Source organism: Micromonas commoda, chromosome 3 (genome assembly GCF_000090985.2).
Source record: "Micromonas commoda chromosome 3, complete sequence".
NCBI classification, from domain to species: domain Eukaryota; kingdom Viridiplantae; phylum Chlorophyta; class Mamiellophyceae; order Mamiellales; family Mamiellaceae; genus Micromonas; species Micromonas commoda.
This window is the reverse complement of record NC_013040.1, coordinates 544,707-572,382: the sequence shown is the minus strand read 5'-3', so window position 1 is coordinate 572,382 and position 27,676 is coordinate 544,707. Positions and strand designations below refer to the sequence as shown.

Sequence of the window (27,676 nt, the reverse complement as noted above, 5' to 3'; positions counted from 1 at the left end):
TGACCTCGTCCCGCCATTCCCCACGATGCGACGACGACAGGAAATAGCAACGGCGTAGCGGGAGGACCCCCCGCGGGCGTTCCTCCCCCGAGGGTGCCCGCCAACCCCGCGGCCGGCGGTGAGGCGCCGCCTCAGTTCAAGTTCGGAACCGTGGGTGCGAACGTCCTGTCGGGCGGCGGTCAGGTGAGCGCCCGTGCCCGTTCCCCGCGCATTTTACGTCTCGACAGGGAGCCGCGGTCGCGCGCGACCCCGCGGGTAACGCGCGCGACGCGTCGTCCGCGCGAGGCGGACGCCGCGCGCGACCGCGGCGCGGAGCGCGCTCGAACCCCGGCGGGGAGCCGCGAGCGAGAAAACCCAATCCTCCTCTGCCGTCATTTTCGCGCACCTCACCTCACCGCTTCCCGCGCCGCCGCTGACCTCCGCCCTCCCCGCACCCCGATTCACGCCAGGCCCCCGAGCCCCACATGGTCCGCGAGAGGCGCATGAGCGGTGGCTCCATGCCCCCCGGCGGGATGCCCCCCGCGATGCCCCCTAACATGGCGCAGATGGGACAGATGGCTATGGCCATGGGCCGCGGCATGCCCGCGATGGGCTCGCCGATGGGCTACATGCCCGCGATGGGCATGCCCGCCGCGTACATGCCGCGCGGACCAAACGTCCCGTACCCACCGCAGGGTGCGATGGGCGCGAGGCCCATGGCCCCGCCCGCGTCCCCCGCGGCGCCCCCGCCGGTTAAAAAATCCAGCGCCATTCGCATCGTCGACCCCAACACCAAGGAGGAGGTCAAGATCGAGAAGAAGCCCGAGCCCGAGAAGAAGCCCGAGCCCCCGACGCCGCCGCTGGCGACCGCAGTCGCCGGTGCCGCCGCGCGCACGCCCCCGTACCCTCCCGCCTTTCCGCCCGGCGCGATGTCCGCGGCGGGCCTCGGGATGACGGCGAGCTCGCCCGAGGCGGATTCCCGCGCCGCGCTCGCCGCGAGCATGGAGGCTCAAGCGCACGTGCACGCCATGGCAGCCACGATGGCTCAGGCGGCCATGAGCCCGCCGATGCCGCCCGGCGCGCAAAGGCCCGTGCCCTCGCCCAACACCAGCAGGCCCGGGTCGATGGGCCAGCAGAGGCCCGCGGTTGCCGCCGCGCCGCCGCCCAAGCCGGCCGCGCCACCGCCTTCGGCTGACCTCGAAGACGCGATGAAGGGGCTCTCCGTCGAGGAGAAGGCGCCCGCGAAGGCGCCCGCGCCGGCCGTCGCCCCGCCGGCGCCGCCGGCCGGTCCCCCGCCCGCCGAGAAGGAGGAGGAGGATGCCGAGGAGGGCGAGGCGGCTCCCGCGGCGGAGGAGGAACCCGTGGACATGTCCGACTGGACGCCGCCCGGCGAGGGCGGACCCGCCGCGGGAACCGCCACCCCGGGCAGCGGCAAGTGCGTGTACACCGAGGACTTCCTCAGGGCTTTCGAGAAGGGCCCGCAGTGCCAGCGGGCGCCCGCGGATCTCGAGGCGCCCGACGACGTCGACTACTGGCCCCTCATCGGGTTCACCCCCCCGCCCGGGATGATGGGAGGCGGCGGGCGCAGAGGCGGCCGCGGCGGTCCCCAGTGGAACGGTCCCCCCGGCGGCGGCGGTCGCGGCGGTCGCGGCGGCCGCGGCGGCGACGATCGCTGGGGGCACAAGGGCCTGCCGCCCGACCAGCAGGGCGACGGCAGGCGGGGCGGCGGACGCAGAGGCGGATTTGGCAACTACGGCGCCCCCGTCAACAACCGTCACGACCCGAGGCTGCCCCAGCTGCAGCAGACGGAGAACAAGTTCGTCGCGATCGATAAGACCAAGCTCGACGAGGAGGAGAAGAAGCAGCGCGCGTTCAAGTCGATCCTCAACAAGCTCACGCCGCAGAACTTTGAGAAGCTCCTCGAGCAGGTTCTCGCCGAGGGCATCGACGAGGCGCAGACCCTCATCGGCCTCATCGGTCAGCTCTTCGACAAGGCGCTCACCGAGCCCACGTTCGCGGAGCTGTACGCGATGATGTGCCAGCAGCTGAGCAACAGGTTCCTCGCCGAGAACATCGAGTTTGTCGACCCGGATTGCGACCCAGACGCCGAGGGCGGACCGCGGATGATCAACTTTAAGCGCGTGCTGCTGAACAAGTGCCAGGAGGAGTTCGAGAAGGGCGACTCCGCGATCAAGGCTGTGGAGCAGGAGGAGATCGACGACGAGAACGAGAAGAAGGGCGAGGGTGACGCCAAGGAGGAGGAGAAGGAGGAGGGCGAGGTGCCCGCCAAGCCCAAGACTCCGGAGGAGCTCGAGCTCGACGAGCGACGCAAGATTCAGCAGCGCGAGGACCGCATGAGGCAGGCGCGCCGGCGCATGCTCGGGAACATCCGCTTCATCGGCGAGCTCTTCAAGAAGGAGATGCTCACCGCGCGCATCATGCACACGTGCATCATGAAGCTGCTCAACGAGAAGAAGAACCCCGACGAGGAGGATGTCGAGGCGCTGTGCAAGCTCATGGCGACAATCGGTCGGCTCATCGACAGGCCCGACGCCAAATCCCACATGGACGCCTACTTCAAGCGCATCCAGGGCCTGTCCGTCAACAAGTCCATCTCCTCCAGGCACAGGTTCATGTGCCAGGACATCATGGAGATGCGATCCAAGGGCTGGCGCGAGCGCAGAAAGCAGGAGGGTCCCAAGAAGATTGAGGACGTCCACAAGGATGCCGCGCGGGAGGCGATGAACCAGGCTCGCGGCGGCGGTCCCCCGAGGGGCGGCGGCGGCTCCCGCGACTTCAGCCGCGGCGCGCCCCAGGATGGCGGACGAAGGGACAGCGGACGCGGCGGACGCGACGGCGGCAGGGGCGGCGGACGCGACAGCGGAAGGAGCTCGCCGGCGCTTCCCCTCGACGATTCGGGCAAGCCCCGCGCTATCCGCGCTGGCGCGGGTGCCGACGCGGGCGCTCGCCTGGGTCCCCGCAGCGACCTCGGCCGGGGCGGCGGTCGGTCCGGCGTGCCCGAGCCCCGCGGAGGCGGCGGCGGCGGGCGATCCGGCGGGCGCGACTCGCCCAGGCCCGACTCGCGCTCCGGCTCGCCCGCCATCCCGGTTGACGAGCCGGCGAATGAGGAGGGACCGACGGAGTCGGAGGAGCCCAAGGAGATGACGGCGGAGGAGTACAAGGAAAAAAAGACGCTCCTCGTCGATTACTTCTTCGACGACAAGGACGAGAAGGCCGCGATCGAGACTATGAAGGAGTGGGTCGGGTTCGACCCCGACCGCGTCGCGGATTTCCTCACCTTTTTCGTGTTCAGGTCCATCGAGAGGAAGGGGATGGACTGGCAGGCGGCGAACAGGTTTTTCCGGCTGCTCCCGACGGTCCTGTCCGCCGGCGCGTTCAAGGATGGCATCGCCGCGATCGCCGGAAACATCGACGACTACCGTTGCGACCTGCCCCTGGCGCCCCAGTACATCGCGCAGATGTTCGCCGGCCCGATTGCCGACGGACACCTGTCCTTTGCCGAACTCGCCGAGATTTGCAAGCGCGCCGGCCCGCCCAAGGAGAAGGACGACGACGACGAGCCCGACGAGATCGAGGAGGGATTCATCCTGGAGGAGGGCATCGCGCTCGACGTCATCTGCAAGGCTCTGAAGAGCGTCGCGGATATCGCCGGCGCGCCCCGCGCCGCCATCGTGTTTGAGGAATCCGGCGTCGATCTCGCCGACTTTGCCAACGACCTCACCGTCGCCGCCGATAAGATCGAGTCCACCTTCGGCCTCTCGGAGATTCTCTCCGGTAATCCCCTGAAGCCGGTGAAGGGCAAGATCGCGGATCTCCTCGGCGCCGAGGAGGGCTTCGAGGCTTCGGCGGTGGCGGCCGAGATGGAGGGCGCGTTTGACGCGGGAATCAGGTCCTCCGCCGAGTACGTTCAGGAGGTTGCGCTCGCCGCGTTGCGCGCGGCCATTCCGGACGCGTCCAAGTGCGACTCGGACAGGCCGATGGAGGAGCTGGAGAGGTTCATCCCGCTCCTCAAGTCCGTGGTGTGGGGTCCGGATAAGGACGACAAGGAGGGACGGGAGATGGCGATGCTCTTCGCCGCGCAGAGGTTCGCGCACGACGCCGGCCACCCCGCCGGGCTGCTCACGAGGCTGTTCAAGGACATGTACAGCGGCGACGTCGTGTGCGAGCGGCCGATACTCCAGTGGAGGGACGACTCCAGCGCCACCGTACCGGGGAAGGACAAGGCGCTGTTCGAGGTGCAGGAGTACCTCGTGGAGCTCGCGCCCGAGGAGGACGAGGACGAGGAGATCCACGAGTGATAAAGAGCAAAAGCCGGGCGGGGTGTACCGACGCCGACGCCGGAGACGACCGAGTCGAAACCGCGTCTGCGACTTCGACTCTCGCCGCCGCCGCGCGCGAGTCGGGGTGAACCTTCCTTTTCTTTCGATTCTTTCGAGTCGCGCCTCCGCGGCTCTCGGTGCGTCTATATTCTCGCGACGTGGACGGGTGTTTAAACCTTATTAATGCAAAACGTCCGTTCATCCGCTCTTGCCGCTCCGCTTTCGCAAATCCGAGTTAATCGAAGAGGTCGAAGTCCAAGGGCTCCCCCTCCTCCTCCTCGGGCTCGGGCTCAGGATCACTGTCCAGATCCAGATCCATATAGCAGCCTGCCGCTTCAAGCTCGCGCATTGCGGCCGGCACGCTCGTCAGCTGATTGCCGCTGAGGCTCAACTCCCCAAGCGACGTGAGCTGCCCGATCTCCGACGGCACGCTCGTCAGCTGATTGCCGTGGAGGGACAGCTCCGTCAGCGACGTGAGGTGGCCGATCTCCGCCGGCACGCTCGTCAGCAGATTGCGGTCGAGCTCAAACTCCACCAGCGCCCTGAGCTGCCCGATCTCCGCCGGCAAGCTCGTCAGCCGATTGCCGTGGAGGCTCAGCTTCACCAGCGACCTGATCTGCCCGATCTCCGCCGGCACGCTCGTCAGCTGATTGTCGTAGAGTGACAACGCTGTCAGCGACGTGAGCTGCCCGATCTCCGCCGGCACGCTCGTCAGCTGATTGCCGTGGAGGTACAACTCCGTCAGCGACGTGAGCTGCCAAATCTCCGCCGGCACGCTCGTCAGCTGATTTTCGGTGACGCTCAGCTTCACCAGCGCCGCGAGCTGCCAAATCTCCGCCGGCACGCTCGTCAGGTGATTGGCGCTGAGCCACAACTCCCGCAGCGACGTGAGCTGCCTGATCTCCGCTGGCACGCTCGTCAGCTGATTGTCGTTGAGGTTCAAATACGTGAGCGACGTGAGCCGCCAGATCTCCGCGGGTACGCTCGTCAGCTGATTGTCGCGGAGGTCCAACTGCGTCAGCGACGTGAGCTGCCCGATCTCCGTCGGCACGCTCGTCAGCCGATTGGCTTCGAGGCTCAAATCCTCCAGCGACGTGAGCTGCCCGATCTCCGCCGGCACGCTCGTCAACTGATTGCCGCCGAGGTACAACCCCTCAAGCGACGCGAGCTGCCAAATCTCCACCGGCACGCTCGTCAGCTCATTGTAGCCAAGCTCCAAACTCTCCAGAGACGCGAGCTGCCCGATCTCCGCCGGCAAGAGCGTCAGCTGATTGCCGCCGAGGTTCAAATCCATCAGCGCGCTCAGGCGCCCAAGCTCAGCTGGCACCGCTCCGGTCAGGCCAAACTCTTTCAACTCGAGCTCCACCACCCTGCCGTTGTTTTCCATCATCACCCCTTCCCAGTGCTCTGGTCGCTCGTCCTCCGGCCAGCTCTCCTGCAGTTCGGGGCACATCGCACGCAATATCCGGAGCACTCCGGCGTCGCCCTCGTCGTCGAATGTTTGCGTCCCGACATCCTCCGACGGCTGCAGAAGCTCGCGACTGTCCCATCCGTCGGGCGTCACGCCCGGGTGCTTGTCCAGCCAATCCTGAACCACGTTTCGCATAGCCCAGTTCGTCATCACCCTCGCGCTGCTCAGGGCGAGACCCGTGAGCGGGTCCTTGGTCCCGTTGCACCGGAAGTGCGATACGATAGCGCTCCTCTCGTACGTATGCCCCGAGTCGACCACGACGACCGGATCGCGGAACATGTTTCGCGTGATGGGGCAGATGAGCACATCAGGCTCCACAACGAGATCTGCCTCGGGAGCAGAAAGGTCGCACTGTACACTGACGGTACGCTGGTTTCGCAGAACGTGTTCCATCTGCGATGAGGTGGACATTTCGCGCCGCTTGGAGGGTGCCTTCAATCGGACGTCCCGGCTCGCCCCTGGCTGCGCGCTCGGCACTGTGGAAGAGGTTCCCTCGGAACGTCCGTGCGTTTTTCTCGGCAAAATATGATGGGACATGAAGAGCCGTCTGAGATGACGGGCCACATCGCTGCTTTGGTCCAGGTGTGATTTTAAATCACGGTGCCGATACCGCACTGTTGACTGGCGCGTGGGTTCCGCCTCAGGGGTCATGACGGACATGGCGAGCCCCGGCGCGGGCGCGTCGGTGGTGATGGCGACGTGCTCCGACGAGAGGCACCCGCCGCACAACGCCCTCGACGAGGACGAGCGGAGCTTCTGGGTGACGACCGGACTTTTCCCTCAGGAGATCGTGGTGAAGCTCGGGAAGACGTCGCAGGTGACCAAGGTGCGGACGCTCACGGCGAACGTGCGGAAGTTCTCGCTGGAGTACTGCGACGACGACGAACCCATCGGGTTCAAGCCCGCGTTCGAGGTGGAGCTCGGGGATAAGGGACCGGCGCGGCTGCAGACGGAGGTGCACCAAGTGAACTGCAGGGCCAAGTTTCTCAAGTTCGTCATCGGCAGCGGCTGGGGCGACTTCGCGAGCGTGCACAGGATATCGGTGTTTTAACGCGACTCGATGACGTGGAGTGACCGCACGACGACGCGAGCCGCCGGCGTCCTCGGACCACCGCGGCGTCGGGCAAGCGCGCTCTTTCACCGTTTACCGCTTACGTTTGGTTTCAACCGGGTTGGTTTTTTCCGTTTTTTTCCGGGTGACGCATCCATCCTTTGGCGTGCCCGGCGCTTCGCTCGCTCGCGTCGCGGCCGCGCGTCTCAGTCGACCCCGACCACCATCGGGCGACGCCCATCGTGTTTGGGGCGTCGCCGTCACCGAGTGCCGTGTCTTCGAAATCAGAGTCGCGAGGCGAGCGCCGTCCGCGAGCGAGCGAGCGCCGTGGGTCCCATCTGCCTACGTCCCATCCGTCGTCACCCCATTCATCGTCCCTTTAGGTTTGCCCATACAAAAACCATTCATCCTCGCCCTTCCCCCCGTTAGTGGAGCTCCCCCGGCGTCTCCCCGAGGAGCGCCTGGATGTCCGCGGAGATGGCGCTCGAGTCGAAACCCGAGCCGTAGTGCTTCACCGGTTCGCCCGCCGCGTCCACCAGAAACTTCTCGTAGTTCCACATCACCGACTTGACCGGCTTGGGTCTCGCGTGCGCCTTGAGGTACTTCCACACCTCGCTCGCCTTCGGCCCGTTGACGTTCACCTTGGCCATCAGGTACCCGTCGCTCGGGAAGCCGTGGTCCTTGGCGAACTGTTTGATCTGAGCCGCGTCGCCGGGTTCCTGTCCCCCGAATTGGTTGCACGGGAACGCCATGATCTGTAACCTATCGCCGTACGCCTCGCCGAGCTCCTCCAACCCCTTGTAGTTGGAGGAGGCGTACCCTCATTCGCTCGCCACGTTAATCATCAGCGTGGGTTTACCCGAGAGGACGGAGAGGTGCACCGGGCGGCCGTCGATGTCGTCGGCGGTGAGCGCGTAGACGCCCGGCGCGCCCGGGGCGTCCGAGTCACCCGAGCCCAGATCCGCGGGGGCTTCGGTGTCCACGTCGGACAGCCTCAGCGCGGGTTGTCGCTCGCCCGGGACGTCCAAAGAGACGGCAGCCTCGAGCTTGCGCTCGCGGAGTGCGAATTCCCCGGCTCGGCGGTAAGAAGCGCCCGCGCCGAGCCTCGCCTGAGGCGGGGTGGTGTCCGGAGATGTCGAAAGCATGAAGAGCAGCGCGGCGCCCACGACGAGCGGGGGCCACAGCCTGCAGATGGCGGAGCCCTTGGGCCCGTCGGCGCCCTTGGGCCCGTTACTCGAACCCATCGGGCGAGTCACGGTGTCCGGGCGAGTATCCCCGGGAGCGCGCCCGCCGGACAGTGAGCCTTCCGACCCGCGTTCTCTTCCGACAAGACGTTCAACACCCTCGCGCGGGGCGGATATTCCTTCCGGAATTCGCCTTTCAACGCGAAAAAGAGAGCACGGGTCAAAGTGTATGTTTGAAAGCGTCCGTTTCATCGTAAGATTTACTTTCAAACCTCGACTACGGTACAGATTCACGCCACGAGCTCGGCGTCTGGGGCGTTGTCCATTCCCATGCTCGTGATCTCCATCCGCAACTCGTCCAGATCGCTCTGCGACATCTGCGTCAGCGCCACGACGAACGACGCCGGATCCGGCGCCCCGAACACCGTCGCCACCGTCCGCAGCGCCCGTTCGCCGAGACCCCTCGCCGCCGCCGCCGCCCCCGCCGGCGTCAGCCGCTGCGTCATCATCCTCCGCACAAACGCCTGCGCCTCCCGATCGCTCGCGTCGAGCGCCGCGAGCGTCGCGCCGGGATCGGACCCACCCGACCCGTCCACGCTGGGCATGTGCGCCGCGCGCGAGTCCGCGGCGGCCGCCTCGCCGCGCCGCGTCTCCGCATCCTTAAACTCTGTTTCGTCGTAATACCAAACCGTGAACGAGTGCCGACTTCGCGCGCTCGGCAGCACCTCGTGGGGCGTCTCGTCCGCGTAGAACATCGCGATCGTCCCAGCCGCGGGCGCCACCTCCACGCCCCGCGACCCGTCCGCGTCGTCCGCGTCGTACACCTTCAGCGCCCCGCCGTGCTCGCCGGCGTAGTCGGGGTTGAGGTAGCACAGCACGGTGAGCCGCCGGCCGTCGCGTCCGGTGTTGTCCACGTGTCGAACGAAACGTGAACCTCGGCCGGGGTACTCGGCGAGCATCGCGTGCGTGCGGTCCGCGAGACCCCCGAGCCGTTTGGGACAGGCGCGTGCGAGGTGGTCCAACACCAACTCGTCGATGGCGCGAAGCATCGAACGCATGGCGTCGAATCGGCCGCCGTCGGCGGTGGCCGGGTCCATCCAAAACACCCGATCGCCGCGAACAGACTTGACCGCGATCTGCGCCCCGGCGTCGTGCTTACCGAGCCAGATCTCCCCGTCGGTGTACAGGGGCGCGACGCGCTTGATCTCATCGCGCACGACGCACACGGCGTCGCGGGTGATGAACTGCGCGTGCGCGAACCCCCGCGCGTGGAGTTGCGCCGCGAGGTCGTCGGAGAGTTCGGAGAGGGAGACGCCGGGGCGGGTAGTCTCCAGCTGTCGGCCGGGAGTTTCCAGCTGTCGGCCGGGCGTCGCGGCGACGCCCCGACCGGCGGCGTTCTTGCGGCGCTTCTTCTTGTTCCCGGACGCCCTGACGGCGCGCCCGGGCGGCGTCTGTTTCGTCGGTTCCGTCGGTTGCGGGGTTTTCCCGTCAGCCCTCGATGGGTTCTCGCGTTTTTCACCCGCCGGATCGCGCACCCCGTCACGTGGGTCGCCATCCTCCTCGAGCTCCGGCTCCGACCCTCCCGCCTCGCCGTCGCGCACTCCCAGCATCCGAAGGTACTCCGCAAGGGGTCCGGCGCCATCCTCGTCGTCCCCGTCATCCTCCGCGCCGCCGGCCGCCGCCGGACTCGACGCCGCGAACCGCACGCGCAGCGTCGAGCGCTTCCTGCTCCATTTGACCGCGCTGATCTCGCGGTGGTCGCACCCGTCGGGCAGAGGCACGTCCGCGGAGAGGGACGCGCCGCCGCCGCCGTCGGCCTTCGCGCGCACGTACAGAGACGGTGGCGCGCCCGCCTCCGCCGCCGTCACAATCTCGGCGACGATGCTCTCGGCGCTCGTCACCCCCGGAAGCGACACCTCCGCCTCGAAGCATCCTCCCGACGGGCGTTCCTCCGCGGTCGCGTTCCCGCGCGGCGGCGCGCTGGGCTCGTCTTCCTCGGCGCTCACCCAGCGGGTCTTCACGACGACGGGGCGTTCCTCGCCGGCGGTCATCCCCGGACACGCGCCCCGCGACTCCCACCCCCGCGGAGTGAGACGGCAACTCGGACGAGCACGGGCTATAGTCATCGCGAAACGTCACCGACGATTGAAATGTAATAAAAGTCCCAACCCGTCGTCGTCGCCGCCGTCCAGAGCCAAGCCGAGCGCCTCGCACGCCAGCGACATGTGCGACGGCGCCGGCGCGACCACCCGCACGCGCTCCCCGCTCGACGGATGCGTGAACTCCACGCACCTCGCGTGCAGGTGCAGCGGAACGCCCGCCCCGCGAACTTCCCCATCCGCCGTTCCCGCGTCATTCAATCGTCGAGTGCTCCTCTCGTCGATGTCGCGCAGCACTCGCCTCCAATCGTCCGCGACGCCGCCCGTCCTGCTCACGTCCCTGTACCCGTACTTGTAGTCGCCCACGATCGCCGCGTCCAGCGCCCCCGCGCAGTGCACCCTCAGCTGGTGCTTCCGGCCCGTGCGGGGAACGAGAGCGAGCACGGCGGGAACGCGACCCGCCGCGGTGGGCGCACAGCTGTCGGGGGATGCTCGCGAGATGACCTCGTAGTCCGTCGCCGCCGGCTTGGCGCCCGCGCCCGGTTTGAGGGTGACGCCCGCGTGCGTGGTGACGAGCGCCGCGTCGATCGTCCCGCGCGACGCCAGGGTCGATGTAGCGGACACCAGCGCCCAGTACACGCGTCGGACGTCGCCGAGGCTCTCTGGGCTCGTCGTTTTCGTCGATCGGCCCGATCCGCGACGGGCGACTCGGGCTCGGTCCTGGAAGTACCCCGCGAGCGTCCTCTGCGCCTCGCGGGTCCTCGCGAGTATCAGGCACCCGGTGGTGTCCCTGTCGAGCCTGTGGACCGTCATCGGGGGATGCGCGAGATCGAACCTGAGGTCGGCGAGGAAGGCGTCGACCCCCTTGACGCCATGTACGGAACGCATGGGCACCCCCGCGGGCTTGTCCACGACGAGGACGTCGGCGTCCCGGTGAAGCACCCACGAAACAGCCGACGCAGCTCGCGGGGCGTGCGCGCAGACGTCGATCCGCGACCACCACCTCCGAGCGACGAGCATGGCGGACGAGTCCGCCCCGTGCGCGCCCGCGACTGAGCGTTGGTTAGGGTTCCCCGGCGAACTAACAACGACGCCGGCTCGGCTCCGTGTCGACGACGCGTGTTGATAATAACCTTATTCGATGTTAAACTCGATGTTACACGAAACCGCGCATCGCGCACACGCCTTCATCCCGAGTGATCGGTGCGCATGATGGACGGCGCCGCCCGCGGCTCCACCACCGCGATCCGTTCCCTCGCCGTGTCCACCAGCAGGTACGCAAACTCCCACTCGCCGCTGTCGCCCTTGTACGCATCCGCGTGCACCGTCGCCTTACCCTGCGGCCCCCTCACGGCGCCCTGGATCCTCACGTGCTCGCGTCCCGCACCGTCCACGTGGACGACGTGGGGCACGTGCTGCCTGGCGCTCCTGCTCCGTCCCTCGCGGCCGTATCCCGTCATCGGCGTGCCCACGCGCACCGTCACTCGCGGGTCCACGGCGATCTTGTCGAGCGCCCTGTTGAACACCGTCTGTTCCTTGGGTTCGAAGATGAGCTCCTTGAACGAGAACCAGATGGCGCCGAGGGCGACGGCGAGGGCGGCGGCGATGACGATGCCGTAGCCGCCCGCCTCAACGGCGCTCACGGGTTTCTCCGGGATCCACTTATCGGTGATCTCGTCGAAGCTGCCGCCCGCGTTGGCGAGCTCGTTGCCTGCTGACGCGTCGTCCTGTTGCGGTTTGGCCCGCTTCTTGGCCTGGAGGGACGCGGTGGATGACGCGACGCCGCGGGTGTGCCGCTGCGTGCGCGCGAGGAGCGCGGCGACCGCGGAGGGCGGCGCGAGGAGCGCGCCGGGTGCCCCGATCGCCCCGAAGAGATCCCCCCCGGATCGCGGCCGCACCGCCGACGACGATCCGAGGCGCGGGGCGGTGAGGGTCGCGAACATCGCGCGAGGTTCCGCGAGGAGCGCGCCGCGGGTGGGCGCGGGCGCGGAGGATGTCGCCGCGACGGCGGAGGCGACGCGGCGCAGGAGATGACGCGCGGACATGGTCACGGCGCCGACGCGTCTGGCGGCCTCCCCTGGCTGGGAATTTGGTTCGCGACACGTGGATCTGAAATGTCGACGTCAGATCTGGTCGCGCACGCCCGGACAAGACCAGACCGGTGGGACGTTCCCCGGTCGCGTCGCCATGTTCCTCAACGCCGCCGCGGACAAGCTGAAGCGCGAGCAGGACAAGCGCAAGGCGGACCTCGCCAAGCGCCAGGCCGCGGAGCGTCGCGCGAAGATGACCGCCGACGCGCACAGGCGCGAACGCGAGGATCTGGCCAGACGCGAGCGTCAGGAGGAGGCGCAGAGGCGCGCGGAGGAGAGAGCCGAGCTCGAGAGGGTGCTGACCAACAACGAGGGCGTGCGATGGGAGCGCACGTTCGTCGGCCGGCGCTCGGACGCCGCCATGGTCAAGGGCATCCGAGCGCGATGCGACGACAAGGTGGTCCTGCCGCCCAGCGCGTGGAGGGAACTCACGAACGCCGGCGCCGCGAACGTGGGATCCGCCAACGGCGTCTTCTTCGAGATTACCGTCGTGAACGCCGCGGGCGAAACCCGCCGGACGCACGCGGGGGCGCTGGGCTTCGACGGCCCGGAGGGAGAGGTGGGTTTGCCCGCGCCGCTCATGCGACGGTTGGGCGCGTCATCCGCCTACACAGCTGTGCCGACAGACCTACACAGCGAGGGTGCCGAGGGTGCCGAGGGTGCCGAGGAGTCCCCCGCGGAGTCCCCCGCGGAGTCCCCCGCGGATGATGCCCCCACCGACGTCTCGCTCGACGTCAAGCTCTCGTTCCGCCGGCTGCCCAAGGGGACGTGGGTCAAGCTCCAGCCCAGGTCAGCCGACTTTCAAGGCGAACTCGCGACGGATAACTCGGTGGACCTCCGGGAGTTACTGGAGGCGACGCTACACCGCCGCTGCGCGCTGACGGTGGGCGACGACGTCTCCGTCCGCGCGCACGGCGATCGCGAGTACGCCCTACGGGTCGTGGAGGTTTTGCCCGACGACGCCGACGGAGCGGTGAGTCTCGTGGAAACGGACGTCGAGGTTGACATCGCTCCGAGCGAGGATTACGAAGACGCGATGCGACGCCTCGCGGAGGCGGAGACGCGGAGGCTCGCCGCCGCCGCCGCGGTGGAGCAAGAGCGCAGGGAGCGCGAGGGTTTCGCGCGCGAGGAGGAGGAGAGGCGGGCGGCGGAGGCGGCGGAGGCGGAGGCGGCGAGGGCGGCGGCGGCGGCGAGGGCGGAGAGGTATCGAGCCGCGGTGTCGGAGAGGCTCCCGGTGGAGCCCGACGCGGACGCGGCGGGCGGTTGCGTGCCGTGCAGGTTCCAGCTCCCCGACGGTCGGACGGTGACGCGTCGTTTCGCGCCGACGGATCCGTTGGCGGCGGTGTTCGACTACGTGATATCGGCGGGTGGCGCCGGCGAGGGCGAGGCGTTTCGGCTGGTCACCCGGTGGCCGCGGACGGTGACGGAGCTCGACGACGGAGCTCGGACGGTGCGTGCCGCGGGTCTTAAGCCCGCGGACACCCTGTTCGTGGAGAAGCTGGAGAAGACCGCCGCTTGAGTATTCATTCTTTGATAGATTTGAGGCGGCGCGATTGCGCCTGCGCGAAGCCTCGAGCGTTAAAACTGACAGATACAACAGCGCACTACGAAGGTAGCTAGCCAAGGGTTTTAGTACAGACGCGACGAATCGGACGCACCGAATCGGTCACCAGAGCTTCCAGCCCTCCTCCTTCGGGTAGATCACGATCGGTTTCAGCTCCCTGCACTTGCGGCTCACGAGGAGGTGCCTGCGCATGGAGTCCCGCTGCCTCGTCTCGAACCCCCGGCCGTTCGCGAGGTACGTGAACTTAGCCGCGTACCCGAGGTTGTGCGGACCGTTCTTGCAGCACGTGGGTCCTTGCCCGTCGCACCTGTAGAACGTCACCGGGGTGTTGTTGATCACGCCGAGGCCCTCCTTTATCGCCACGGTGAAGAGGATCAGGGTGGATATGATCAGCGTGGCGGTCACCGCGACGCCGCCGCCGACGCTGAGGTTGACGAGGAGCGTCCTGTTGGCCACCGGGACGTCCCCGTCGACGAGAAAGGCGGCCGCCCTGTTGGTCAGCGTCAGGGACGCTAAGGACATCGCGGTGCACTGAACGCCCGCGATGAATATGGGCACGGCCTTCCTCTGCGTCGGTCGCCTTCCGCCCGTCTCCTCGGCTCTGCGCCGGCCCTCTTCTCTTATCGCCATCTCCTTCTGGAGCTCGACGGCGCGCTGTTGAATGGCGCGTTCCTCGTCCTTTTGCGCGCGCAGGGACGCGAGACGGATCGCGGTGCGCGCATCGAGCGCCTCCTGCTCCATGCGGAGCGCCGCGTCGCGCGCGGACTCGCCCACGCCCCCGGACGAATCGCTCCCGCCGGATCGTGAAGATATTTGCCGACGCGGACTCGCAATGAGCCGGGGACCAGGGGAGAGTCGCGAACGGCGCGGCGATCGCGCGGCGGCCGCCCCCGAGCGCGGCATCACCCGTGATGCGTAGATTGCCGCCATCGCGAAGGTTCGACCCGCCCAGCCAACCTCCAGCTGGGCGCCTCGATGTGGACGGGCCTCGTCGATCTTTTCAGTCTAAAAAGTTCGTTCCAAGGTTCAAAAAGCGAAGTGACGGGACTCGACTCTGCTTTTCGTGACGAAGACGATGGCATTCGAACGCGTCGTCGACGCCGACACGAAGACTACCCCCCCGCGCGCGCTCGTATTCATCCGCTGTGCAGCATCGCGAACCCCGGCGTCTGCTGCGACGCGTCCACCGCCAGCTTGGCGTCGTTCGCAGCGAAGGACGCGAACGGGTTGGCTCGCCGGCGCCTGTAACGTTCCCTCCAATCCTCCTTTGCGTCGCCCTCCCCGCCGCCCGCGGTGGGCCTGCCGCGACCCAGTTTGAGGTGCCGCGCGAGGAGCTCGTCCAGCGGTGACGCGGGCGGCGCGGGCGAGGGGGGGGCGACGGCCGCCGGGGCGGGCGGCTGGGCCCGCGGCGTCGACAGCTGTGCCATCCTCGCGCCGAAATCCGCCCCAGCCCCAGCCCCGGCCGACACCCCGGCTTCCGGACGTCCCGTGGTTCGATCGGCAGGGACGTCCGCGGGGGAACCGAACGCGCCGCCGCGGTCCCTCTCCCCGACTCCTTCGAATTCTGGAAGCCGCCTGGAACCGTCCACGAACGCCGCGATCGTGTCCGACCTCGGCTCCACCGTCACTCGCCCCGTCGGGGTCCCGGCCGCCTCGCGTTGAACGCGTTGAACGTGCGAATCGTCGTCCGCCACGTACACGTCGTCGTCGTCGTCCGCCATGAGACCCACGTCGAGCTCGACGAGGTCCTCGCCCGCGTCGTCGATCGACCCGCGCGACGCCTCGTGTTGAACGCTGTTGAACGCTCGATCGACCCGCTCGGCGAAAACCGCCGCCGCCGCCTCAGCCTCGCGCTCCGCCGCCGCCGCCGCCGCCTCCCGCGCGAGCTCCTCCCCGTCGAGGTCTGCGGCGTCGTCCGCCATGGGATTGTCGTACGCGCGCGACGCCGCGGCGCCGAACGCGGGCGTCGGCGGCGTCGTCCTCGGCGTCGGAGCGTCGTCGTCCTCCTCGGCTGAGGAAACCGATGGGCTTGACTCGTAGATGGGGGCGGGCGCGCGCGCGGGCGACGGCGGCTCGTTCCAGTGGAGCTGCTGCCTCGCGGGGGACGCCTTCGCCGCCGCCGCCCTCGCCGCCGCCACCGCCCCGCGCAGGTCCTCCCTCGCCGCCGCGACGCCGCCGCCGCCGCCGCTCGCCGCCGACTTGGCGGGGGATAGGATGGTCTTCTCAACCTCGAACGCCAGCTCGGGCGTGGGCGCGTCGCGGAGCTCCCTCGGCGGGTGGGACAGGACGCCGCGGAGCCTCGCGTGCTCGCGCTCGTGCCAAGCCAACGCCACCTCGATGGGCGACGGGGCCCCCGCGGACGGGACGGACCCCGCCGACCCGCCGGACGCGAGGGCACCCGCCGGCTGTGTCTCGTTCGGCGCCGCGCGGCCGGACGCGAGCGCGGCCGGCGGCGCCGTGGGCAGCCGCTCCGTGGACGCTCGCGTCGTCGTCGTCGTCGTCGTCGCCCCGAACCCCCGCGGCGGCGACCGCGCCGATCCATCATCCCCGAGCCTCCGTCGCAGCGCGCCTAGGTTGAAAGTAAACGCGTCGTCGCCGACGCCAATCTCCGCCTCCGTCGCCGCCGCTATGAGCGCGGCGTCGCGCGCCGCCGCCGCCGTCTCGTCCTCAACGTCACCCAGCGCCATCGCGCCCGACGCCATCGCGTCGGGTCCCGCACCCCCGAGATCCCCGCGCGCCTCCGCGGGCGATGGAAGATAGCCTCCCGCGGTTTGTCGTCGCTCGGGGTCTCCGATCCGTTCCCCCGTCTCCGGATCGACGCCGTTGGCGGCGAGGAGCTCGCGAAGGTCGTTCACGTCGTGCATCAGCGACCGCATCTTCGCCTCGTACGCGCCCATCATCTGGTGGTGCAGCTCCTGGCTGACGAACGGCGACGCCAGCGAAGCCGCGACGCGAGCCGCGGCGTCGAGCGCCGCGGCTTTGGACGTGGCTGCGGCGGCGGCGACGGTCTTGTGCCGCCCCGTGGCGTGCACGTTCGGGACGCGGGACGTGGCGTTCGCGGCGTTCAAGCCGCCGAATGAGACCTTCTGTTCGACGGCGGGCCCCACGTCGTCGGGCCCGCCCGTGGTGACGCGCATGACCCCGACGGGAGTCGCGTTCGCGACGTCCCTGCGCCGATCGTTGACGAATTTCTCGAGCCTCGCGCTGAGCTTCTCGCGCTCCTTCTCCCGCCGTCGCGACTCGTTCTCCAGCGTGGCGCACCTCTGCTGGGATTTGAGCAGCCGTTGCTTCAGGCTGGCGCACTCCGCGGTCGCGTCGTCGAGCCTCCTCCGTTCCTTGTCCACCCGCCCGTCGGACTTGGCCAAGGAATTCGCCAGCTCCTCATCCTTCGCGGCGAGCTCCGCGCGCGCGCGCTCGTAGAAGGTCTCCGCGCGGGCCTTGTCCGCCGCGAGCCGCCGCCGCTCCCTGCCCCACTGCTCGCGGCTGGCCGCGTCCTGCTGCCTGTCGCGGAGGATGAGGAAGAGGACGTTGGCGACGCGCGCCAGATCCCCGACGCTGGGCGCCTCCAGCTCCAGCGGGCCGGGATACCCGAGGTCGTTTAAGGACCTGTTGAGGTAGGGCACCACCTCCGCGAGGTTCTCGTGCGACGCGAAGCCGACGCCGTCGCGGTCTATTCTCTGGGGCCCCAGGACGCCGAAGCGACGCTCGGATCGCTGGGGCGGGGTGCCCCCGATGGCCTCCCCTCGCGGCTCCATGGGCACGACCGTCTGCGGTGGATTTTGGTCGTCGCCGGGTTTTTTTGAATTTTGGCAACGCCGAGGAGGGGAATGGGCGGCCGGTCGATGACGTCCGTCACTCCCATGCGCGCCGCACCGGCGAGGGTGGGACCGCCCGTGCGCGTCGCGCGCGGGCCCCGACGCGCGGCGGGGCGTCGCTCGATACGCGGCGTGAGGGTAGAGTGCAGAAACCGCATCCTGTTCCGCCGAGAGGTGCGCCCGAGCCCCCCCCCCGTGGGACCCCCGAGAATCGCGGTTGTTAACCGCCCGCTCCCCGCTTCTTTTTCCGCAGGAGGTTGACGAGAGCGACGACGGCGCCGAGTCCATCACGCTCGCCCTCGGGGACTCCAGATCCGAGCACGTCCGCGGGGTCCTCAAGCTCGCCGCGGGCGACTCGCTCCGCGTCGGCGTCGTCAACGGATCCCCCGCCACCGCCGTCGTCTCGACCATGGACGCGACGTCCATGACGCTCACCTGGCGCCCGGGCGTCGAGACCGATGATGGAGACACCGCGCGCCGCAGCCTGACGGCGCCGCTCGTGGATGTGGACCTCCTGCTGGCGATGCCCAGACCCAAGGTGATGACCCGGCTCTGGGCGCCGCTCGCGTCCATCGGGGTGCGAAACGTGTACCTCACCAACGCGTCCCGTGTGGAGAGGTACTACTGGGACAGCACGGCGCTGGACGAGGCGAAAGTTATTGCAGAGCTGACGCGGGGGATGGAGCAGAGCGGCGACGTGCGCATGCCCGGGGTGTGCGTCGTGCGGCGGTTCCCGGCCGCGGTGGACGCCGTGCGCGAGATGACCGGCGCGCCGCGGCGGGACGGGGGACAGGAACCGAGGGGGCGGGGGGGGCGAGAGGGTGGGGGGAACGGCGGCGGGATGCCGAGGGAGGGGAGCGCCTTCTGGCTCGTGAAACCCCCGCCCGCCGACGAAAACGACGACGACGCGGAGGTCGTGATGCTCACCGCGCATCCGGGCGCGGCCGCGACCGTCGGTGACGCGTTCGGTGACTTGTCCTCATCCTCCTCCTCCTCCTCCTCGGGGCGTCCTCGGCGGACCCGCGCGGTCGTCGCCGTCGGGCCGGAAGGCGGTTGGACCGACTTTGAGCGGCGTTCGTTGCTCGACGCCGGGTTTGTCGAGGTGGCGCTGGGAAGGCGCACGTTCGCGACGGACGTGGCGTGCGTCGCGCTCGTCGCCGCGGTGAGGGAACGCACGAGTTCGTGGTGAACTCGCTCGTGGTGTGCTTCATCTCGGCGTAATCTCGAGGTTATCTAGTCGTCGTTTGCGTTTGTTCGCCACTCAGTCAGTCAGTCAGTCGTCGACGCCTACGGTTGGTCTGGACGCTGCGGGCGCGCCTCGCCCGAACCTCCACCGCTCGCACGCGCCGCAGTGCGTCGCGCGTTCCGGGTTCACCAGCGTGCACTGCGAGCACGTCCACCTGCGCTCCGGTCGGTCGACACCCGGGCGGGGCGCGGGCACCGCCTGGACAAACACGACGTCGTCGTCGTCGTCTGTTTCCTCCTTTTCCGCCTCCTCCTCGTCGTCTTCGTCCGCTCGTCGCCCCGAAGTTCTCTTCCGTTTCCCCGCGTCCCGGGTTCCCGGCTCCTGCGGACTCGACAACACCACCACCTCGGCACCCTCGTTCCTCTCGCACCGAAACGCGTCGCAGCAGGGGCACCGACCAAGCGACGTCGACACAGCTGGCGCCGTCTTTGCCATCCCTCCTCCTTCGCCTGCCCCGTCCCCGTCCCCCCCGTCGTCGTCGTCTTCGTCGTCGATGACCACGACGTCGTTCATCAAGCCGTTCTCCCTCGCGAATCGCTCCGCGCGAAGTCTGCGCTCCGCGGCGGCGGCCGCCGCCTCCCTCGGGCCCAGCTGGGTCGCGGCGCCGGTCCCCCCCCCGCCCAGTTTTCTGCCCCCCGCGGGTCCCATGGCGGCCTGGTACCCCGCGCGCCTCGCCGCCGCCTCCGCGGCGGCCTTTCGCGGATCTCGCGTCTCGATTCCGCCCCACCCGCCCCTGTGCCCCAGTCTCTGACCCTTCGCGTCGAACCCCGCGCCGCTTCCGCCGATTCCCTTGGCCATGAGCTCCTCGCACTCGACGGTGATCTCGTCGAGGAGCTTGAAGAATTTCGCGTTGTGCGGGCCGATGTCGTTGTGGCACAGCTCGTGCAGCATGACCAAGACGACATGGTCGTAGTCGAACCAGTCGCCGCTGTTGTTCTTGCGCAGTTTTAAACGGACGCGCTGGCCCATGTTGAGGTTGTCGCCCATCCTGTCGCGCTGCTCGGGTTTCATCTCGCAGAGCTCCTGGACCTTCCACCCGCGCTTGCGCATGATGGGCTGCACCTGCCACGCGGTCTTCTCCAGCATATCCCTCGCGCGCTCATCGTCGGCGCGACCCAGGGTCTTGATCTCCCACACCTTGCAAGCCCCCGGGCCCTCCGTGGGCTCTGGAAGGCGCGCGCCCATCGGCGGGGCGGAGCAGATCTGACGCCCTTCCAGGGGGGTGCCAACTTTCGGCCGTCCGAAATTACCCGACCGAAACCGTGACCCGTAAACCGCTTTCGAAATCCAAGACTCGGGTGCATAAAAGTCGCGCGCGCGTGGCACAGCTTACGCCGTCGAATCGCGGGGCGCAACTTCGGTTTTTCGATTCGCGAGTGGGCCGAGATCTCCACGCGGAAGGACGCGGGCCAGTCTCGCGCCTGTGAACCCTAAACCTGGGAGTAATTTCCCGCCTGGCCGATTTCACCGAGAGCTCGCTTTCGGCGTCAAATAAACAGGCAACCCCCTTTGAACCGCCCGGTCGCCCGAAAGGGCTCGACCGGGGCGGGTGGTTTTCCGAAGGCGGCTTTCCACCCGCTGACCAAAAAAGAAAAAGCCGACCACCTGGATGAGGCCCGCGCGCGCAAATCGAGACCGAATCCCGCGAACCGACAACTCCGTTGACAACGCCGATCGCCGTGGGGTCGACGCGACCCAGCCAGCGCCCGGAACCCGGGCCCACTGGCTTCCCAGCGGGAACTCGAGGCGCCTCGTCGAGAGACGGGGCGTCCCCCGCGCCGTCGCGTCGCGTGCCGGGCATCGGTCGTGCAGTGGGGGAGGTTTTTTTTGCTCGACGCTGGACTTTCACGCGAACGCCCGCTCCATCAACTAACAAAAGAGGCGCGCGCGCGCGCGCGAGCTCGACCGCGGACCGCCGGCGACGCGCATCATCCCGGCGTCGCGATGACGACGATTCCCGCGTCGGCCATCCGCGCGTGTTCCCGCTCGTTGGTCCGATGGACCGCGGCGAGCGGGGCGCCGAACGTCGCGGCGAGACGGTCGCGCTGGGGGGGTGCCAATCGTCCGCCGAGGGCGTCGGCCGCGGGCGGCGAGCAGCCGGAGACGCGCACCGACGAGGAGGCCACGGAGGCCGCGGACCGCGCCGCGTTCGAGCGCATGACCGTCGCCGAGCTGAAGGACCTGCTGCGCGCACGGGGTCAGCGCGTGGGAGGTAAGAAGGCGGACCTGGTGGAGCGAGCGAGGGCGCCGGGGGATGACCGGGGGATGACCGCTTCGTCACGATCCCCGACCCGTGCCCCGGCGTCGACGTCGGCGTCGAAGAGGAAACCCCCAAACCCTAAACCCCCGCCGCGGATGAGGTGGGACGTCACCGACCCGCCGCTCCCGCCACGAGCGCCGAGGCTCGACCGAGCGCTCCATCCGTCCAAACTCACGGTGCTCTCGTGGAACGTCAACTCCATTCGCGCGCTCCTCGACAAGGACCCGGATATTCTCGACGAGGTGGCCGCGAGCGAAGACGCGGACGTGGTGCTGCTGCAGGAGACCAAGCTGCAGGAGAAGCACGTGCCGGAGATGGACGCGAGGGTGTTGGCCAAGTACCCGTACAGGACGTGGAACTGTTCCACTTCGCGGCTGGGGTACTCGGGGACGGCGATGTTTCTCAGACTGGAACCGACGCGCGCGCCGTGGCACGATCCGTTCGAGATGGACGAGTTCGAAGGGGAGGGCCGGGTCGTGTGCGCGGAGCTCCCGAACGTCTTCGTCGTCGGCGCGTACTGCCCGAACAGCGGCGAGGGTCTGGCGCGGCTTCGCGCGAGGACAAAGGAGTGGGATCCGAGGATGTCGGCGTACCTGTCGTCGCTGCAAGCCTCCGCCGGGGGTAAACCGGTCGTCTACTGCGGCGATCTAAACGTGGCGAACGAGCCCATCGACCTGTGGGGCAACCACGCCGCGAACTCGCTCGCTTCGGGGTACACCCCCGAGGAGAGGGATTCGTTTAAGCGCTTGCTGCTCGGGCCCATTCGCGACGGGGGTGCCGGATTGGTGGACACGTTTCGAGAGGCGCACGGAACAGACGCGAAGGCGTTTACCTACTTTAGCTACCGCGCGGGGGCGAGGCCGAGGAACAGGGGTTGGAGGATAGACTACGCGCTGGTGAGCGAGTCTCTCCGTGGGGAGGTTCACGACGCGTTCATCCGCGGCGACGTGGGCGGGTCGGATCACTGCCCCATCGGCGTCGTCGTCAAGCTGCGGGAGTAGGACGCGGCGACGGCGTCCTCGTCGTCGTCCTTTGATGAGTCGCTGAAAGTAGACTATTTTTGTTCATCTGATCAGTCGCTAACGGTAACGTCTGATGCGTATCCTAGTCTATGATCTGCTCCGACCTGATCGATTACATCTAATCGCTATCCTCGTCTGATGCTGAGGATGAGTGGAAATCTGAGTCGCTATCCTCGTACCAAAAGGACCAGCGTTCATCGCAAAAGCTGCCATGATTGCCTATGTGGCGAACCGACACGAGGCCGCCCTTCGATCCATCGCGATGTTCCAGCAGCATCACACGCCGTTCCCTCCCGTCGATGACGATTCGATGAAATCCACGGACGCGGTATTTAGACACTCTCTCTGACGCCGTCCGAAACAAACTCCTCCAAGAATCCCTTTGTAACTTGCCAATCGGCGCTGCTGCGTAGTACAATAGCTTATTTCTGGGACTCCGGGAACATCCAACGCCCGGTGTCGGCCCGAGTATGAGGAAGTCCATCTTCGCGATGGGCGTGGGTTGTCTCATGAAACCAAGTTCGCACCCTCCAAAGGCGAGCATACCTTCGAGCGTGTGTCCCGCGACTGAGCGCAAGCGAACAGATTGCCACGCGTCATCAAACATCAAGCCGCTATCCCTTGGGTGGAGACCTTGATCAGGGTGGATCCAAGTGAGCGTCGACAGATCGAGAACGCATGAATCGGATTCATCCAACATATTTATCCCACCAAACATAAGTGACTTACCCATGCCGCCGTGCACGAGCAGTAAGTTTTGGCCAATCATGCAGGAACCCGCCCGGTGCCTTCCATCGGGTATGTACTGTATGAATTCACCATCCGGCGTATGTGATTCGTAATTATCCGGCCCCCAATAGCTTCGATGCCAAGTCCAGGATTCCACGTCGAGCACCCACGGCTCCATCGTCCCGATGGCCGAGTCTGGCGAATCGTCGTACCCTCCCACGATGACGATCTGCTCCCCTTGCGCTCTTTCCAACTTCGTCATGTAAGGACTCATCACCGCCATGGCCTCCTTGTACGAATGTTTCCTCACTCTTGTGTCTCTGGGGACGGGAGCATACAAATACGAATTTCGGTTCCACTGCGTCCAGTTTCGGTACACCCTTCGTTCGCGCGGCGGTCGTAGCGCGGCGATGTGCAACCAACGGCTGGTGAGAGTCACGTCCATTTCGCCGACTTGCCTCGCCGGCCATCCGTTTGTCTCGCGCCGGGTCCAGGTCCACGTGTCGAGGTTCATCTCGTGAACCGCGCCGTGTCCCAGGTCATCCTGCGTCCGTTGATCCTCGTCGGTCTGTCCGCCGATCGATATCGCCCTCGGCGAGTTCCTCAGCCGGGTCAGCGTGTGGTGGAACACCCGCGGCATTCGTTCCCCGTTCACGAGGTTCGTCGGCGCTCCCGGGTCACCCCACAGACATCGCGACCCATCGCGCGCGACCCGCAGGAGATACACCTTCTCGAAACAGCGGCTGATCCCGTCGTATCCGCCGTGAACGAGGAGCGTGGCGCCCTTGGAGTAGTCGGTACCGTCGGCGCCCCAGCCCCGGCCGTCGTCTCCGAAGGCGTTCCAAGACAGGCGGCTGCCGAGCGGCAGGCTCGCGTCGATCGTCTGATGCCGAAACCTCGACGCCGGAACCTCGCACGGCTCTTTCGCCGACATCGGATCCTCCTCGTCGCGAGCCTCCGACGCGGACGTCCAGTTCATGACGTCCGGCGCGACGACTTGCATCTCCGGGAGTCTCACCGCGTGCACCTTGACGTCGCCCTCGTCGCCGCCGTTGAAATCTGGCGGAGCCGGCGGATGTTCGTTGTCCCCCGCCACCATCGAGACGAGCATCATGCCCCCGACGACGACCATCAGTCCGAGTTCATCGATCAGCGTCGAGGTGTGCCCGCTGCGCGCGAGATCGGGCGACAGCTGCGGCGCCACCGCCAGCGGGCCCCGTTCCGCTACGTCGGCTCTCGCTCGATCGGACCTCGGCAGGATCGCCGCGCCGGTGTACGAGGTATCGTCATCCTGCTCGACCCAGTCGACGTCCTCGTCGTACTCCTCGAGGGGTCCGAGCCGAGCCTCCGCGCGTCGCAGCGCCTCTCGTCGCGCCGCCTCGTCCTTGTTCTGAACGCCCTCCCACAGCGAACCGCCCAGCCCCGCGTGCCACGAGAAACTCACGGGGAAGCTCGCGTGGCGGTGGAGTTGGCGCCACAGCCTCGCGTCGTCGTATCCCCCGTCCGGTCCGCCCCACGCGCGAAGATGCACCGCGCAGTGGGTCTTACCGAGGAGTCTGACGCACGCGTCGCGCCACCAGATGCGTCCTTGAGGGCCGTCGCAGAGGCGACGCATCGCGACGCAGGTTCGCGCCAACGCGGACAGGTCGTCTCCGTCGAGGTGCGCCGCGATGGGGGTCATCACCTGGTGCGCGAGCGACAGGAGGGGGCACTCATCAGACCCTCCGTCATCGTCCGCATTCTTTTTGGGACGTTTTCTCGGCATGGCGCAGGCGCGCCCCCTTGCGTAAGGTGGATCTGGCACGCAAACAACAGGAAAAATCAACAACTGGGCGCGGGAAAAAGGATAAAAAAAAAAGAAAACCGCAAACGGCATTTGAGATTCACGTCGGCACATCGGTTCAGTGAGGGGTGGTGGTTCCAAATGGGCGCGTCGTTCTAATCGAATTTGGCTAACTGATAGTCATACGATTTTTGCAGGATTTTTGGGCGCGTATATATTTCTTTCTCCACCGCTTGCCTACAATCGCTGAGTAGCAACCCATTCAATCGACCCCGATGCAAATCGGGAAAATAAATTGGCACACTGCCTTCCATACAGAAGACGCGGTGACCGAGTGGTTAAGGTGTTCGCCTGCTAAGTGAATGGGCAATGCCCGCGCGAGTTCGAATCTCGTCCGCGTCGATTGCATTGCTACTTCCAGCGCCCGCCGAGGTTAGCGTCTCGGGTTTGCTTTTTGCATCATTCCTCACCAGCGCCGGGGCGCGAACGCGCCGGAGGGGCGCGCGACATGTCCGGCGGTTTCGCGGTTTTGCTCGACGACGTCGAGGATCTCGCGCAGGATCTCGCGCGGTTCGCGCTCGCGGACGCGCCGGCGTCGTGCTCCGACCGCGACGCGTCCGGATCGGACGGCGACGACGACGGTCACCCTCGACCGCGCGGTGCCGACATCGTCCGCGTCGCTCCGTCCACCGTCGCGCCGCCCGAGCGCCCGCTGACGTCGACACCGCCGCGGGTGATCCTCCTGGACGACCCGGGATCGTGCGCGGACGCGATGCGCGAGCTCATCGCCCGCGGCGAGCCGTGCGCGGTGGACTTCGAGGGCGTCGCGCTGTCGCGCACTGGCGCCATCTCTCTCGCGCAGGTGGCGCCGCCGAACGGACCCGTCTACCTCGTCGACGTGGCGTGCATGGGCGCCGCCGCCTTCGACGAGGGCCGCCTGGGCGAGCTCCTGGGCGCGACGCACCCGCTCAAGCTCGTCTTCGACTGCCGCGGCGACGCGGACGCGCTCCACCACCAGTTCGGCGTGCGCATGCGCGGCGTCTTCGACGTGCAAGTGGCGTTCTGTCTCAAGAAGGACGTGGACCACGGCGGGAAGCGAGGCGCGTACCTCATGGGCCTGCGCAAGGCGCTGAAGGAGTGCCCGGGGTTGGACGACGAGGCACGTCACGAGTTGGACGCCGTCAAGTCCGCGGGCGCGTCGTTATTCGCCCCGGAGCTGGGAGGTTCGTACGACGCGTGGACGAAGCGACCGATGCATCCCGACTTGGTCAAATACGCCGCAGCCGACGTCACGTACTTGCACCACATGCACCGGACGTGGCGAGGGTTTTGCGGGGAGAAGAAGATGGCGGCGGTGACGGAGCGACGGATGCGGGAGAGGATCGAGTCCCCCGAGGGGTTGGAGCAGGGGACGGAGGCGGCGAAACGACGGGGGTCCAGGCGAGAGAAGTTCTTCTGACGTCTCGTGGGATGCGAAAACTTCCAGACGCGAAGGGGGAGTGGGTTTAGCTAAGAGTCGTAGACGGTATACATCGGTTGGATCAGTAGTACGCGAGAGCCTAGCTAGAACGCGCGCGAGGCGAACACCGTCTCGTCGATGAAGTCCGCCTTGACCACGTTGCCGCCGAACTTGCGCCCGTGCAGCGCGTTCCTCGCCGCCGCCGCGCCCGCGTCGTCCTCGTAACGCACGAAAACCTTCCCGAGGCCCGGCACGGCGGCGCCGTCCGCGTCGCCGGGCCGCGGGATGACGATGCTCTCGATCCGCCCGAACTTCCCGCACTCCTCCCTCATGTCCTCCATGATCTCGCCGTACTCCACGTCGTCCCTGAGCTCCTCCACGTCGAGCATCTCCGTCAGCGAGACCACCCTCGACGCGGGATGTTCGCTCGGCGGCGGCGGCACCGACAGACCAGCCGGCGCGCCGGATGCGCCCGCCAGGTGCGCGGCGACCTCGTCCGCGCCCGGCAGCGCCGTGTGTCCGGGACCAACGCTCGCGGCGGTGGGCTTGGGCGCGCCGGCGCCCCCCTGCATCGCGCGCTGCACCGTGAGCGATTTCTCCCCCATCTTCATCCCGTGCAGGCCCTGGCACGCCACGTCCGTCACGGAGTGGTCCTGGTACACGAAGAACCCGTACCCCTTGCTGTTGCCCGTCTCCCTGTCCACCACGAGCTGGAACTGCTTCGTGGGCCCGAACGCCTCGACGAGTTCCTTGACCATCGTTTCGGTGAGGAAGTACGGGAGTCCGCCGATGAAGAGCCGGTGTTGGAGGTCCTCCTCGGTCAGCGACGCGTTCGCCGCGCCGGCGCCGCCCCCCCCCGCCGCCGCAGGATTGAGGCCGATGGCTTCGAGGTTGAGCCCGTCCTTGGGTTGGGACGGGCCGAGGCTGGAGGCTGCCATGACGTTATAGTCGTTGGGCCTGCGCACGCGCATCGCGATGCCCTCCAACACCGCCCCGTCGAGCGCCATGCAGTTTGAAGTCTCCTCGACCGTGCGAAACTCGACAAAGGCAAACTTCTTCTCGTAGTTGATGTACACGTTGAGGACGGGGTCGCCGGGGAGCGCGGCGACGGTGCCGCCGATGGCGTGCATCGCGTTGTTGAAGAACGCCGCCACCTTGGGTTCGGTGACCGTCCCGGGGAGGTTGCCGACGTACACCCTGCGCGCGTGTCGCGTCGCTTGTTGGTTGGGCACCGGGTTTAATCCCAAGTTGCCCGGATGGGCGTTGGCGTAGCCGGGCGGCGGGCCGGAGAAGCCGGAGGGCGCGCCCGCGACCGATACGTTCATACCGGGCGGGATGTCGGCGCCGCCGATGCCCATGCCGGGCGGGACGCCCGCGCCGCCGACCGCGCCATCCGCGCCGCTGAACCCGGGCGGCGGGGCGTCGCTGAATCCGGTGGGTCGGCGTCGCTGGCGCGGCGGGGGCGTCGCCGAGCGCGAGCGGCTGCGGCTGTACGATCTACGCCTTCGACGGTCGCGCGAGTCGTCCCTGCGTCGGTCGCGGCGATCGCGCGATCGCTCCCTTTCCTCGGGCATCGTGGACGTG

The 27,676-nt window shown here is 67.8% G+C and overlaps 17 protein-coding genes across 17 annotated transcripts; 6 read left to right on the top strand and 11 right to left on the bottom strand.

Annotated features, from left to right (window-relative positions):
* Positions 1 to 1,844: 1,844 nt before the first annotated feature.
* Positions 1,845 to 2,708, top strand: MICPUN_71782 (predicted protein; the record flags this gene model as incomplete). Its single annotated transcript, XM_002500860.1, has 2 exons — positions 1,845 to 2,177; positions 2,238 to 2,708. Coding segments are annotated over 2 exons (804 nt in total), but the record flags the coding sequence as incomplete, so codon positions are not given.
* Positions 2,709 to 3,916: 1,208 nt separating this feature from the next.
* MICPUN_52198 (predicted protein) lies at positions 3,917 to 4,524 on the bottom strand. The gene has a single exon (XM_002500433.1). The coding sequence runs from the start codon at positions 4,519 to 4,521 to the stop codon at positions 4,132 to 4,134; it is 390 nt and encodes a 129-aa protein (XP_002500479.1). The 5' UTR covers positions 4,522 to 4,524; the 3' UTR covers positions 3,917 to 4,131.
* Positions 4,525 to 4,554: 30 nt separating this feature from the next.
* MICPUN_79944 (predicted protein) lies at positions 4,555 to 5,706 on the bottom strand (the record flags this gene model as incomplete). Its single annotated transcript, XM_002500432.1, has 1 exon — positions 4,555 to 5,706. One exon carries the CDS (start codon positions 5,704 to 5,706, stop codon positions 4,555 to 4,557), a length of 1,152 nt encoding a protein of 383 aa, XP_002500478.1.
* A 733-nt stretch (positions 5,707 to 6,439) lies between these two features.
* On the top strand, positions 6,440 to 6,841 carry MICPUN_99413 (predicted protein; the record flags this gene model as incomplete). Its single annotated transcript, XM_002500859.1, has 1 exon — positions 6,440 to 6,841. The coding sequence occupies one exon, from the start codon at positions 6,440 to 6,442 to the stop codon at positions 6,839 to 6,841; it is 402 nt and encodes a 133-aa protein (XP_002500905.1).
* Positions 6,842 to 7,042: 201 nt separating this feature from the next.
* Positions 7,043 to 8,131, bottom strand: GPX3 (glutathione peroxidase). The gene is made up of 2 exons (XM_002500431.1): positions 7,678 to 8,131; positions 7,043 to 7,638 (listed from the first exon to the last, which is right to left on the bottom strand). Exons 1-2 carry the CDS (start codon positions 7,984 to 7,986, stop codon positions 7,267 to 7,269), a joined length of 681 nt encoding a protein of 226 aa, XP_002500477.1. The 5' UTR covers positions 7,987 to 8,131; the 3' UTR covers positions 7,043 to 7,266.
* A 184-nt stretch (positions 8,132 to 8,315) lies between these two features.
* On the bottom strand, positions 8,316 to 10,076 carry MICPUN_56860 (predicted protein; the record flags this gene model as incomplete). Its single annotated transcript, XM_002500430.1, has 1 exon — positions 8,316 to 10,076. The coding sequence occupies one exon, from the start codon at positions 10,074 to 10,076 to the stop codon at positions 8,316 to 8,318; it is 1,761 nt and encodes a 586-aa protein (XP_002500476.1).
* Positions 10,077 to 10,160: 84 nt separating this feature from the next.
* On the bottom strand, positions 10,161 to 11,144 carry MICPUN_56859 (predicted protein; the record flags this gene model as incomplete). Its single annotated transcript, XM_002500429.1, has 1 exon — positions 10,161 to 11,144. The coding sequence occupies one exon, from the start codon at positions 11,142 to 11,144 to the stop codon at positions 10,161 to 10,163; it is 984 nt and encodes a 327-aa protein (XP_002500475.1).
* A 242-nt stretch (positions 11,145 to 11,386) lies between these two features.
* Positions 11,387 to 11,782, bottom strand: MICPUN_72902 (mitochondrial protein translocase family; the record flags this gene model as incomplete). Its single annotated transcript, XM_002500428.1, has 1 exon — positions 11,387 to 11,782. A coding segment is annotated over one exon (396 nt), but the record flags the coding sequence as incomplete, so codon positions are not given.
* A 1,000-nt stretch (positions 11,783 to 12,782) lies between these two features.
* Positions 12,783 to 13,819, top strand: MICPUN_107900 (predicted protein). The gene is made up of 2 exons (XM_002500858.1): positions 12,783 to 13,268; positions 13,392 to 13,819. Exons 1-2 carry the CDS (start codon positions 12,795 to 12,797, stop codon positions 13,731 to 13,733), a joined length of 816 nt encoding a protein of 271 aa, XP_002500904.1. The 5' UTR covers positions 12,783 to 12,794; the 3' UTR covers positions 13,734 to 13,819.
* Positions 13,820 to 13,880: 61 nt separating this feature from the next.
* Positions 13,881 to 14,708, bottom strand: MICPUN_56856 (predicted protein; the record flags this gene model as incomplete). The annotated part of the gene is made up of 1 exon (XM_002500427.1): positions 13,881 to 14,708. One exon carries the CDS (start codon positions 14,706 to 14,708, stop codon positions 13,881 to 13,883), a length of 828 nt encoding a protein of 275 aa, XP_002500473.1.
* Positions 14,709 to 14,914: 206 nt separating this feature from the next.
* Positions 14,915 to 17,533, bottom strand: MICPUN_99408 (predicted protein; the record flags this gene model as incomplete). Its single annotated transcript, XM_002500426.1, has 1 exon — positions 14,915 to 17,533. One exon carries the CDS (start codon positions 17,531 to 17,533, stop codon positions 14,915 to 14,917), a length of 2,619 nt encoding a protein of 872 aa, XP_002500472.1.
* Positions 17,534 to 17,638: 105 nt separating this feature from the next.
* MICPUN_56854 (predicted protein) lies at positions 17,639 to 18,782 on the top strand (the record flags this gene model as incomplete). The annotated part of the gene is made up of 2 exons (XM_002500857.1): positions 17,639 to 17,767; positions 17,850 to 18,782. The coding sequence occupies 2 exons, from the start codon at positions 17,639 to 17,641 to the stop codon at positions 18,780 to 18,782; spliced, it is 1,062 nt and encodes a 353-aa protein (XP_002500903.1).
* An 84-nt stretch (positions 18,783 to 18,866) lies between these two features.
* On the bottom strand, positions 18,867 to 20,024 carry MICPUN_97136 (predicted protein; the record flags this gene model as incomplete). The annotated part of the gene is made up of 2 exons (XM_002500425.1): positions 18,867 to 19,202; positions 19,254 to 20,024. The coding sequence occupies 2 exons, from the start codon at positions 20,022 to 20,024 to the stop codon at positions 18,867 to 18,869; spliced, it is 1,107 nt and encodes a 368-aa protein (XP_002500471.1).
* Positions 20,025 to 21,194: 1,170 nt separating this feature from the next.
* On the top strand, positions 21,195 to 22,100 carry MICPUN_79714 (predicted protein; the record flags this gene model as incomplete). The annotated part of the gene is made up of 1 exon (XM_002500856.1): positions 21,195 to 22,100. The coding sequence occupies one exon, from the start codon at positions 21,195 to 21,197 to the stop codon at positions 22,098 to 22,100; it is 906 nt and encodes a 301-aa protein (XP_002500902.1).
* A 139-nt stretch (positions 22,101 to 22,239) lies between these two features.
* Positions 22,240 to 24,615, bottom strand: MICPUN_56851 (hypothetical protein; the record flags this gene model as incomplete). Its single annotated transcript, XM_002500424.1, has 1 exon — positions 22,240 to 24,615. The coding sequence occupies one exon, from the start codon at positions 24,613 to 24,615 to the stop codon at positions 22,240 to 22,242; it is 2,376 nt and encodes a 791-aa protein (XP_002500470.1).
* Positions 24,616 to 25,141: 526 nt separating this feature from the next.
* Positions 25,142 to 26,092, top strand: MICPUN_56850 (predicted protein; the record flags this gene model as incomplete). The annotated part of the gene is made up of 1 exon (XM_002500855.1): positions 25,142 to 26,092. The coding sequence occupies one exon, from the start codon at positions 25,142 to 25,144 to the stop codon at positions 26,090 to 26,092; it is 951 nt and encodes a 316-aa protein (XP_002500901.1).
* A 104-nt stretch (positions 26,093 to 26,196) lies between these two features.
* Positions 26,197 to 27,666, bottom strand: MICPUN_56849 (RNA binding protein; the record flags this gene model as incomplete). The annotated part of the gene is made up of 1 exon (XM_002500423.1): positions 26,197 to 27,666. One exon carries the CDS (start codon positions 27,664 to 27,666, stop codon positions 26,197 to 26,199), a length of 1,470 nt encoding a protein of 489 aa, XP_002500469.1.
* Between the last annotated feature and the right edge of the window lie 10 nt (positions 27,667 to 27,676).